Source organism: Gavialis gangeticus, unplaced genomic scaffold, assembly GCF_001723915.1.
Source record: "Gavialis gangeticus isolate Ggan-Ray unplaced genomic scaffold, GavGan_comp1, whole genome shotgun sequence".
Classification (NCBI taxonomy): Eukaryota; Metazoa; Chordata; order Crocodylia; family Gavialidae; genus Gavialis; species Gavialis gangeticus.
Window position 1 is genome coordinate 5,383,243 of NW_017728993.1, and position 12,385 is coordinate 5,395,627.

Genomic DNA, 12,385 nt, shown 5'->3' on the forward strand with positions numbered 1-12,385 from the left:
ACCAAAAAACTTGTGCTATTCCAATAACATAGGCTGTTTCAAAAGATGGCATTCATGGACAAATGGTTTGAGTGAATGTTGTCTGTCAGGGAGTAAGCATACATGCTGTTTGCTGGAGTGGGCAGCTAAATTTGTATAGCATTTAGCTTAAAGGTATCCTGGTGTATGATTGAAGCTCTAGTCAGTGTGGCAGTGGTACTCACTTCTGGCTTATGGACATGTTGCCTACGAGACCCTCCAGTGTTATGGCCACAAGAAATTAGAAAGTGGAAAATGAAATTGCCTGAGGAAACAAAAGTATGATGCTGTCTACTTTGTTCTGTTCAGTGTTGCTCAGCAAAGGTTATGGACTGCTGCATTTTGGTGATGCAGAGACTAAATAATCTGTGGCTGGAGTGTACCTGGCCAAAGCACACTGGGAATTGCTCATCCTTGAATCTGGCCTAGAATGAATGCAGGTGGAGCACAAAGATGTTCAAAAGCCACTTTGATGTTTCTGTACCTTAGCTGCCTGGCTTAAGAGTTCTGGTGAACCTGATGAATAAGATACTAAGTATAATTGTCACCAAAACAGTGTCACTGTTCATATCTACGATTTTTTTAAACATTGTTAATCTGAGGTTGTGTTCTTTAAAAAATCAACAGCTCTTTTCCATAGTCTTGTCACATGTTTTATTCATGTAGCTGTTTGTCCTCCTGTGTAATACACACACTCAAAGAGTTGAGTAAAAGTAAAAGGAATTCAAATTGGGGTAAAATGATAAATATTATCTTTATTTGTAAAAGGTAATACTCCCAGAGTGCTTGGTCACCAGGAGATTTGGAAGAAAAATCTAAATGGTCAGTTCTGTATTGGCTTGTGCTTTGTGATAGAGTTACAATTTCTTTTAATGAGTTGCTTCATCAACTTGCTGATGCAGATTGTTGTCCTACTATTTTAGGGATAAGACGAATTGGCAGAAGGCCCGATCAACAGCAGCAGCAGCCTCAGGGTGAAGGCAAACCCATTGACAGGAGGCAGGAGAGACGACCTCCACGTGAGCGCCGATTTGATAAGCCTGCTGATGAGAAGGGTGAAGGAGGAGAGTTTTCTGTGGATAAGTAAGACTTTCATTTTGCATCTGTGATTACTGGAGTGGAACCCTCTTTTCTGTTCATTTGTAATCATATATTGTGGAATAGTTATCTTTTTTTATTATTATTACATAGCTTTTGTCTGTATTTGACCTAGATTATTGTGGATCAAAGCCAAATCTGAGTATAGAATATACCAGTTTAAAGGTATGCTTTTAGATCAGTACAGAAGCCCATATGGACAGTTTTTTGTACTGGTCTAAGTCTAATGTGATCAACAGAAATAATTAGTTGCATTAGTCTAAAAGTTAGGTAGAAGGTGGAGCAGTGTGGCACCTTTTAATAGGCTAAGTCAGGGCTGTCCAGTTTCCAAGTGCATGCCCCTGGGCTTCATGCTGTGCTGCAAGCTGCGTGCTGTCATGTGACCCCTCCCCTTGTACCGTAGGGCACTTGATACACCATGTGAGCACTTTTCATGCTGCAGAGGGTTTATTATACCATACCATGCATTTTCTCTGCTCCCTGCCACGTGGAGAGCACTTCCCACTGCCCCATGGGGTACTTGGGGTTCCCCTGCTTCTGTGGAGCCTTCTGACCATGGTCTCCTTTAGCTTCATGGGCTATACCCCTCTCCCCAGGGTTAGGTCAGGTACTGGTAGTTGAAGGAGGAGCCTGGGGACTCTGGCCACAGGAGCAGGAAAGCAAAGTAACTGGAGCCTGAGGGGTACAGTTTATTCCTCAGTGGCCCACAAGCTGCCATTTGAACAGCCCTGGATTAACTTGGTCATTGATGCTTCCTATAAGTTGCCACATTGCTTTACCTATACAGCCACTTGTAAACCAACAGAAGGGTAATCCTTCTGGAGGTTACACGCATCTAATTTAAAATGGTTTTAAAGTTGGTATTAATTCAGTAAAATTTTGCATGTAGACATGGCCCAAATCACCCAGTGAATGTCATGTGCTCTTAATGTGAAGCTCTAGGGTATTACTTTGTTTTTCCTTAAAGAAGTAAGCTGGGGAAAAATACGATTGCTGATGAATAGAAAAAATAATGGCGTCTTTGTGATAGTTTTAATTATTTTTTTTAAATGGTTAATAATTAAATGTCATGGAAACAAGCAGTTGATACCTTTTAAAAACACTTTCAGGATTTAAGTCCAACTATGTAAAGCTTGTCATTTTAATCACAAAATAAATTTGGTCTTGGGACTTTATTCTTTTTTTTGGTATTTAGTTTTAGAGTATGCATTTAAAACCTTGATTGTAAAAGCTGTTTCTTAAAACTTTTAGAAGTAGAATATTTTAATATTTTCTGTTCTATGGTAGACCCATTCTTGACCGACCTATGCGTGGTCGTGGTGGTCTAGGTGGAAGAGGACGTGGACGTGGTCGTGGCATGGGCAGAGGAGATGGATTTGACTCTCGTGGCAAACGTGAATTTGACAGGCATAGTGGAAGTGATAGATCGTAAGTCTTTACACTTTTGTGTTTCATTTCATTACTCTTTAAAATGAACATATTTCTTAATTTGCCTTTTGAATATCTGTATCCAGACACTATTATGTTAACTCAGTTTTGTTAGTTCTCTTTCACATTCACATTTCAGTGGCCTAAAGCATGAGGACAAGCGTGGTGGCAGTGGATCACACAACTGGGGAACCGTCAAAGATGAGCTAACGTTAGTAATCTCTGATTTCTTGAAATTTCTTAGAAAAATTAAAATATAAATGCTGCTTCCAGCATTTATGAAACATAGACATAATTGCCTTGGAACGTGCTACTTCTGGTTGTGCACGCTCTTTGTTTTTGTGGGGAGGGGTTGTCAAAGTGAAAACAGCATCTAAATGCTTTCTAAATGCATCATATTTCCATCAAAGTTTGCAAGTAGCTTTTTGGTAGTGTAACTTTGACTTTAAGTGTTTAGTGATAGAATTGTGTTTTAGTTTTGTGTTTTAGGAAGCATCTCAGTTGTAAAATAGGGCTCAACTATTAGGAGCAGCATGGGATTTGGGGAAAATTCTGCAATAAATTGAGGTAGTTGCCCTGAAAGTCACAAAATATTTTTCTAAAATTGTGAAAAAAGGTAGAGTAGACCCCATAACAATGGAGAACTAAGTTCCAAGTAGTAATCTCTTGGTGGTGTTAAACTTTTTAATGCTGGCTGAGGGGGAAAAAAATCTTTTAATTTCAGTGACCTGGATCAGTCAAATGTAACCGAGGAAACGCCAGAAGGAGAGGAACATCCGCCTGCTGATTCTGAGAATAAGTGAGTACTATACTTGCGTTTTTTGTTTGTTTGTTTGTTTGTTTTTAATTTCAGTAGCATGTGAAAATTTATTTTTCTCTAGTTTTTGAAATTCACTCATTCATTCATTCACTCATTCATTCATCCTATTTAACTATGTTCCCATTAGCCTTTCTTCAACATATTGGAAGTGGTCAAAGTACTGTTGAATACTTAAAAGGTGTAGTTGTCAGTTGAAAGCTATTTCTAGAACTCTTCTCAACAAAATCAAGACCGCCCCACTTTCCTCTTCTGAAAGTGGCTCACTTTTTTAATACAGAAAACTACTAATTTTCCTGCTACAAAAAGACCATGACTGATCAGAAAATTTTGATACTATGGATTCCTGTTTGAAGTCTCTGGGTCTGTCTTGTGAGTTGTGTTGGTGTTTGCATGCCTAGTAGTACTAATATCATGCAGTACCTTTGAAAAAAGATCTCATGGCAACTCAAGGTGTGATGACACCTTGGTTGAAAATCACTGTTTTGGAAGTTCCTTTTCATCAAGACTCTAGATCACTATTTAGATCTGTTTCAGTATGCTTCCATAATAAGATGTTCAAATGAAACCAAATGCAGTTCAACCCCAACTGATTGGAGAACTAAGTAGGGAGGGGTACAGTAGGCACACCACATTTTTCCTAAAGCTTTTGGCTTGCCAGGTAGCTTTATTGACAGTAGCCAGATTTGAGGAAAACATGCATGCATAGAGCGAGCCTTTCCTAAATTGCAGTGAAAATTAGTGGTGCCTTTAATGTTGCTTGTTAACAGCCGCCATTTCCCCACCCCTAGCAACCACTGAGTGGCTGAGAGATAATTAATGCCGTAATATTTGCCTTGGCCTTTGGGGGGAACAAAACTAAGGGCACTGCTGCACTGCAGACTTGCACTGCAATTTAGGTAGGTCCCCATGCATGCATCTCCCTCCAGTTAAATTGCTGTGTCCATACATCGTTTTTCAGATAGATCACTTAGTCTTACTTAAGTTTCTAAAGGATGGTTTGGAACTCTACTCTGGATATTAATGACTTCACTAGCTGGTTGAGAGTAAGTAGCTTTTTGAAAACAGAATGAATATTAGTGGAACCAGGAGGCTTATGAAGATGTTGAGCAAAACTGCAAGATAATAACTTCAGTAGAGCACTCAGTTATACTTCATGATAGTTTCAGATGAAAATGATACCCAGATTTGATGGAATGCCTATGTGTATCTAGGGGTATCTAAAAAGTTCTAACCCTGGGTCCAATACTACATGGCTTTCTCATAAATTAATTTATGGATAATTAGGAGAGAGGACTCTGAAGAGAGACCAAGAAACAAAGTGTAGGTAGACTTGAGAGAGCCAGATCCTGTTCCTATTTCAAAGGTGTGGAGGGATATACTGGTCTTCAAAAGGGGCTAGACGGCCACCAAGCTGGGGTCATCTGACCCCAGCATCCTTTCCTGCCCATGGCAGGGGGTGGGACTAGATGATCTGCTTAAGTCCCTTCTGACCCTACCAACTATGAAAGATGGTGTGTTTTGCCTAGTTAACATGAGGCTCTACTTTATTGTGGGAGCTGCCTACCCCCTAATGCAGTGTTTCTCAACTTGTGGGTTGTGACCCAAAAGTGGGTCGCAAGAATATATGAAAGAGTTGCAAACAAACTTTAAAAATGGATCAGTGAACTTCAAAAAATGGTTTCTCCTTTTAAAGGAGAAAAATGTGGGAAACCACAGTTCCAGCCTGCAAGGGGCTGCTTGGGGCTGCCCATGCCTTCCCCCTCCTAACCCACATGGGGGGCAGTGGGTTGACCTTTGACGTTGACAAGTGGGTCCTGGTACAAAAAAGGTTGAAAACCACTGCCCTAATGCTCAGGTGAGCAGACATATGTCAGCATCTCCATCACCCAATTTCCTCTGCAGTGGTAATGCTGGATAGTCCACATATCCCCTGCATTGTTGCTTTCCAGCTTTGCTCTGTGACCTAAAGGCTGGTGAGTTGTCTGCAGGAATTTCTGGCACAGACTAACCAAATACCTGGATTTGAGATTCAGCCCTAAAACAATACAGTAAAGAAACAAGCAGTCAAGTAACACCTTTTTTTAAATAGTCTCTAGAGTTATTCAAAGCCATAGTAGAGCCACTTAGTAGGTTCTGCCTTGGAAATAATGACATTTCTATAGTACAGCAAGATGAAGTGTATGACCCATTAGGTCCCTACTGTTTCAAGTTAAAATTATTTTAAAGCAGATTATTAGTTTGTGTTTAGTAGCCTTTTAGTCATTGGCTGTGCTTTAGTTTGACATTAGCTAGCCATTTGGAATACAGTTCAAGCAGATCAGCTGGGGCTGGGGTGGTGCAGGTACTAAGGTGCATGGTTGACAGCCCAGAGCGTGCAGATTTTAAGGCCACAGCAGAAGCGCTCATGGAGCAGCCCTGTCAGATTCCAGCACATCTGTAAATTCTGCTAAATGCCTTGTTAAAAAGACAAAGAGAAGAAAGTAAGTGTTGAGAGCCATAAACTGCTAGAATGTTAAGTTGCTTGGAGTTTTAGTATTGGCTGCAGTACTCTGAATACTTCTGTTCAGGCAGTTTTTCCCAAGTTGCGTTACAAACTACAACTATATAGCATGACATAATGTGACAGTTGCCTGTGACACTAGAAGAGTGGGCTCAATCAGAGAAGTTTATTCCAAGTTTAGTTAAATTAAAGCCATTATATAAATAATTCTAATATTGAACAAAAATGCTCAACAGGCTAAAAGCTTAGTTTATCCATTTTAAAGATAAAATTAAAAGCTAAATGCTTAAAACAAAAGCAGACTATTCCTACTTCAAATATGTTTGATAGTTGATCAAAAAGTTTCTACTGTTAGAGTTAAATACTAGTATGTGATGTACTTGTGGAGTATATTGGTGGAGTTAGATACAGGGAACCAACAGGTTTTGAACAATACCTGAAATCCAGTAAGGGACATCTAAAAGCAAAACACAAATTTTGTGGAGTAAGAAGCATTTTGACTCAAATTTTAGGTGAAAAACCGAAGTGGGGAGGAGGGTGGGAAAAAGAAAGGAAAGCACAGGTTTAAATTGCCTCTTTACCTGAAGCCTACATTTCTGTTTTAAATGACAAGCTGTATTTCTGTTACAGAAAAAGTTCGCTTTTTTATTCATAATTCTTGAAACCAAGTATAGCCAGAGTATTGTGTGACAACAAGGTAGCTTAGAAATAAGTTGTGACGGGGCAGAAACCTGCATATAACAAATCTGATGTGTATGCAGTGTTTCCTATTATCTGGCTGTCAACGGAATACTTGTTGTCTGCCAAGGATTTGCTGTCTGTATTAAACAGCTGTTGTCTGCAGAGGACAAACTGTAAGAACTCTGCTACCTATTCATTTGTTAATGTGGCAGAAAATCTGCCTTATTTGCAGCATCAGTCACAACATGCAATCTGTCTCACTTCCAAAGTGTTACACCAAGGTGAACAGATATGTTCCTCCTGGAATGTGGTGTGCCTGCAGTGAAACCTGCTGTGGTAGTCATATTCTGCTCATTGCACTGGTTTTGCTCTTTGAAATCTGAACGGTTTGTGGGCATAGATGAGAGTTTAGAAAGTGGTGACTGGGAGTTTGGCAAAGAATAGTTTTAGGTGTGAGATTTGAGGGCAAGAATATTTGAACATTGGTATGGTGGAAGTAGGAATGAATCTGGGTATGTAGGGATTGACATTGTGACAGAAAGGTGAAAGGCTATGGAAACATTGAAAAAAATGCATGGTCCATAGTTCAAAGTGGTGTGAAGAAACTTGCAAATAGACTGGAAATGAAGTTACATAATAAATATATATTAAACTTCAGACAGTTGTGTTAGTTGGTTTAATTGATCTTTTTGAAGTTTGCTAATCTTATTCTCATGCAAGTAAGGCGTTGTTATAATGTTTTCTATTTACCAGACTATTTTGTCATCTCAATTAGGTAATTAATTATTAGTTAATGCCCTAGTTTGTGGCAGGTGCAAAGTGCTGCTGATTTATAGTTGGTACTAGCTATGTTTTTCCATATCCCTCAAAGAAAGAAAGTAAATTCATATCAAAGGTACTGAAGTTGTAAGTTAAGGCAGTAAGATTACTCTAGAGCAAGGATGGGCAAAATATGGCCCACGGGCCGGATCCAGCCAGCTGCCCATTCTGTATGGCCTGTGGGGCCTCAAAACTTTAGAAAATTAATTTTTATCTGCCGCTTACTGTCTGTCAAAGGTGACAGGCAGACAGAGGCAGTAGGACCCAGCAGGAGCCTGTTGCTGAGCAGTAAGGCAAGCCTGACTCCACCCCCGCCCCAAACCTGTGTGGTTTCTGGCCTTGCGACCCTGGAGTGGTGTCCGTCCCCCCCCCAGTCCAAGTGGAAAGTAATGTAAGATTGGACATGGGGGGGGTGGGGAATGGATGCTGGAACAGCTGAGTGGCCGGGAGCCCCGTGGTGCTTCCAGGACCAGGCTGGAAGCAGGTGGGGGGTGGAGGGAAGCTGCTGCAGCGGGGGAGCATGGGGAGTAGCGTGAGCACATGCCACTTAGCTGCTTCTCCTCACTGGTGCTGGCCTGGCCGGGTCCATCTCATCTTGAGCAGCACGTGACAAAGCAGCGGCTGGGCCGGCTTTGCTGTGTGCAGCTCAGGATAGGATGGGATGGGCCCGGTTGGGTTGGCACCAGTGAGGAGAAGAGGAGACTGTCGGTTGAGCAGAGTGCTGCTCAGGACTGGCCTGGCCTGGCCTGGCCTGGCCTGGCCTAAGTGGCACACAGCTCAACCACCACTTCTCCTCACCAGTGCCCTCCAGGCTTGGCCAAGCCAGTCCTGAGCAGCACACGGGGAAGCAGCAGCTGGGCCGGTTTGTCTGTCTTCTGCTCGGGCCAGGATGGGCCCGGGCAGGTTGGCACCAGCGAAGAAAAGTGGCAGCTGAGCCACATGCTACTTAGGACCAGCTCAGCCATGGCTTCCCCTCCTTGGTGCTGGCCTGGCCTGGCCTGGCCTGGCCTGGCCTGGCCTGGCCTGGCCTGGCCTGGCCTGGCCTGGCCTGGCCTGGCCTGGCCTGGCCTGGCCTGGCCTGGCCTGGCCTGGCCTGGCCTGGCCTGGCCTGGCCTGGCCTGGCCTGGCCTGGCCTGGCCTGGCCTGGCCTGGCCTGGCCTGGCCTGGCCTGGCCTGGCCTGGCCTGGCCTGGCCTGGCCTGGCCTGGCCTGGCCTGGCCTGGCCTGGCCTGAGGGGCATGTGGCTAAGTCATGGCTTTTGTTTACCTCTGCCGGCCGGTCCCAAGCTGCATGCAGCTCAGCTGCCGCTACTCATCAGTGCTGACTCGGCTGGACCTGTTGCATCCCGAATGGCACGCAGGGAAGCAGTGGCTGGGCCAGCTTTGCTGCATGCTGCTCAGGATGGGATGGGCCCGGCCGGGTCAGCACAGGCAAGAAGCAGCAGCGGCTGAGCTGCGTGCTGCTTCCCCGCACTGCTCGGGATGGGTTGGCACCAGAGAGGCAAAGCTGTGGCTGAGCCTGTGCTGAGCAGCATGCGAGGAAGTGGCACACAGCTCAGCCGCCACAGCTTCTTGCTGGTGCTGACCTGGCCGGGTCCATTCTGTCCTGAGCAGCACGCAGCAAAGTCATCCCAGCTGGTGCTTCCCTGTGTCCTGCTCAGAATGAGACAGGCCCAGCTGAGTCAGCACCAGCGAGAAGCAGCAGCTGAGCCATGTGCTGCTTGGGACCGGATGGGCCAGGCTGGCAGAGGTAAGTGTGCAGCTGTTCTCAGAGCCCCGAGCCTCCTGCCATGGCCTGGGGGACTCTGCCTCACTCATGCTATGCCCAGTGTGCACAGAGGCTGAGCCAGGAGCCCCCCAAACCCAGCGTCCTGCCCCTGCCAGATGGCATCCTCATAGTTTCATAGTTGGTAGGGTTGGAAGGAACCTAAGTAGTCATCAAGTCATGGGCAGGAAAGAGCGCTGGGGTCAGATGACCCCGGCTAGGTGATTTATCCAGCCTCCTTTTGAGGACCCCCAGTGTAGGAGCGAGCACCACTTCCCTTGGAAGTTGGTTCCATATTGTAGCTGCCCTGACTTGAAGTAGCGCCTCCTAATATCTAGCTTGAATCTACTCTCCATCAACTTATGGCCACTATTCCTTGTTACGCCTGGTAGGGCTTGGGGGAACAAGGACTCTTGCGGGCAGGGCGGTTGCACCCCATCCCATGGAGCTGTGTGGGCCAGGCCAGGCTGCATTTTGGGTGCCGCTGAGGACCCAGCTGTGGCCCAAGTCTGTAGAGCTCCAAAGCATGCCTAGGGGGTCTTGAGTGGATCTACTAACAGTATGTGAGGTGTACCAGATGGCCCCGTGCTCCCCATGCAGCACTCATCCTTGCCCATCTTTTGTGTACTGGATGCGGTGCACATCCTGGAGAGACCAGGGAGGTGCCACATGTAGCACAGCTCTGGAGTGGGTGCAGCATGGTCCCAGACCAGTTACTCTGGGACATGCAGGGGACTGCATGTTGTGTAGTGCTGGAGTGGCCAGTAGTGTACATACGCAGCATGAGGGGCCTGACCTGGCCTGCAGAGCAGCCCTGTACCACTCCTGTGGCTTGCAGCATCAGATGAGTTGGTTAAACCATCTGTAGCATTTTGTGATGGTACAGGGTATTTAAAAAAGAAGGAAAAAAGAGACAGTTCTGGAATTCAGTTGTCATTTGTGATATCCCAAACATTATTGTACCTGATGAACATTGTTAAATTGGAAAATCAAGCACTTAAAGTCAGGATGCCTTGTGTGTGTATTATGATTGCTAGTTTTTCACATGCTTAAGGCTTCACTCATTCAGTGCACCAGAGCACTGTTCTGGGGAAGAATATGTGTTTGTAGCAAGTTAGTGCAGTTATCTTCAGCTCCCTACCTCATTTGTGTATTAGATGGTGGTCCGTAAGTGAGGCATAGAACTGTAGGAAGAAAGGATGGTCTTGCGGTCGAGGCAGTTGAAAGCTATTGAGGAGGACTAGATTCTCTCATTTTCTGGATACCCAGTTTAAAAGGCTGATAATCTGAGATGCTGAAGTGCAGAGCTGTCAGAATGACAACTTCTATAAAATGCAACCTTACTTGGGGCCTATAAAGTAGCCCTTTAAATGAAGTGCTCCAGTCAGGTCTCGGTTATTTCTGATCAAGTATCCCAAATCAACCAACTTCATTTTAATTTCTGCCTCAGTTCCCCAGGTGTATACTGGGGAAAAGACTACCATCCTGCCTCAGAAAATTTTGTCGTGATGAAGTCATTTTTGTAAAGTTAATATTTTGATGAGAAAGTTGTAGAAAAGCCCATGAGGAGGTTAGTAATCCTTTTTGCCGAGTTGGATCATGAACAGTTAGTAATACATGGCCACCTGCACAGAATTAGGGCAAAAAGTAGCTTTGGGAAAATGGTAACATTCATTGGAAACTTTTTCTTAATGTGTATGTTGGAGGGGGAGATATCAAATTAAGGGAGTAGCATTAATTTTGGCATATCTTAACTGTTGACTACTTAACTGTAATGTTCTGTTACATTAAAAGATCCACACAAAAGTTAACTGTCTAATCTAGAAAAACTGAAAGAACAAAATGTAGTATGTAGAACAAGGTCACCAGGGATAAATCCCTGGTCGTTCTCTTCCACCTGGACCAGCAGTCTGTTGCTTGCTGATAAAGGGGGCTGGAGGGTTCCTGAGGGTTCAATAGCCATTGCTGGAACATTGAGACAGAAATAGTGGGTTTCATTGCAGATGTGTACTTGATGGTCTGAAGTCACTTGCTTTCTCAGATTTACCCTCTCCAACTGCTGTCTCCTCTTTGATAGTAGTGAGCTTATTTTGTCTTTTCCCCTTCCACTGTGTTCTTACTCTTCACCAGCTTTTGTCTTGTTGCCGATTTTTCCCTTTGCCCCAAACTCTCTCCCTCCCTCCTCCTATTTTTTGCTGCTGCTTTTGGCCCAGGATGTTTTTGCCCTTTTCCCTCTCCTTCGTGCCTTGATTTCCTCCTTTTTTCCTTTACTGCACCTGGGCACAAGCACTGGGAATATTCAGTCCTGGATACAACTCTACTGAGTATAAGCATTCTGGAGTATTAAGATGTGGCCAAATTGACTGCATTTTTATTGGGGATGGCTCAAAACTCACGTTTGGTGCCATGTAGATTTTCAAACCCTTGCTTAACCATTATCCATAGAGAGTAGCTGTCCTAATCTCTCTTCATAGCCAGAACAGGCCAAAACAATGCAGTCTTCTTTTGAATGTCATGCTCTGAAAAATTGTGAAAGAATTTGCCCTGCAGCAGATACTTGCCAGGAACACTTAGTTTGGTAGAGTTTCAGGCAACTGAAAAATACTCAGTGAATGACTGATGAGAATTTGAGAGTTCTCCATAATAAGAGTACAGTCTACACTGAACACAGTAACAATCTTCATATAAGGTATAAATAGTATCTCTTGAGTTCCATCAAAAATAATTCTACTGTAAGTTTTCACATCAGAATCTCAAATTGTATACAGCTTACTGTTTCAAGTCAGGTGCAGGTATTGCGTTTTCAGTATAAATTGTTGGGTTGGTAGAACGACAAAATATAATATTTTAAAAGACTAGTAGATTTGAGACCAACATAAGAAGTAATTCCTCCTTACTTGACTTTTTCTTGCCACCCCACTGCTGTCTCTATCCCTTTCTATGGGACATGTAAAAACAAACAACAGCAAAAAAGTATCTATGCGAAAGAGTAGGCTCTAATGCAGGGGTGGGCAAAATATGGCCTGTGGACTGCATCTGGCCTGCGTGGCCCCTGAAAAATTTAGTAAATGAATATTTATTTGCTCCTGGCTGCCTGTCAAAGATGACAGGACCCATAGGGAGCTGGCAGGACCGAGCAGCCCAGCCCTGCTCCACCCCCAGCCATTTCCCTGCCCCCACACAGCTTCAGCACCATGTGGCTCCCAGCTGTATTGCTGGAGTGGGGAGCATGGGGCTGTGCTGATACCCTGGGGGTGG

The 12,385-nt window shown here is 44.3% G+C and overlaps 1 protein-coding gene across 1 annotated transcript in view; it reads left to right on the forward strand.

The window, feature by feature from the left end:
* Window positions 1-12,385, forward strand: part of SERBP1 (SERPINE1 mRNA binding protein 1) — a 40,631-nt gene that overhangs the window by 8,705 nt on the left and 19,541 nt on the right. The window contains exons 3-6 of the mRNA XM_019528287.1: window positions 800-1,101; window positions 2,404-2,544; window positions 2,684-2,755; window positions 3,269-3,343. Of these exons, the coding sequence (XP_019383832.1) occupies window positions 800-1,101; window positions 2,404-2,544; window positions 2,684-2,755; window positions 3,269-3,343 (590 nt within the window). The remainder of the gene's footprint in view (window positions 1-799; window positions 1,102-2,403; window positions 2,545-2,683; window positions 2,756-3,268; window positions 3,344-12,385) is intronic.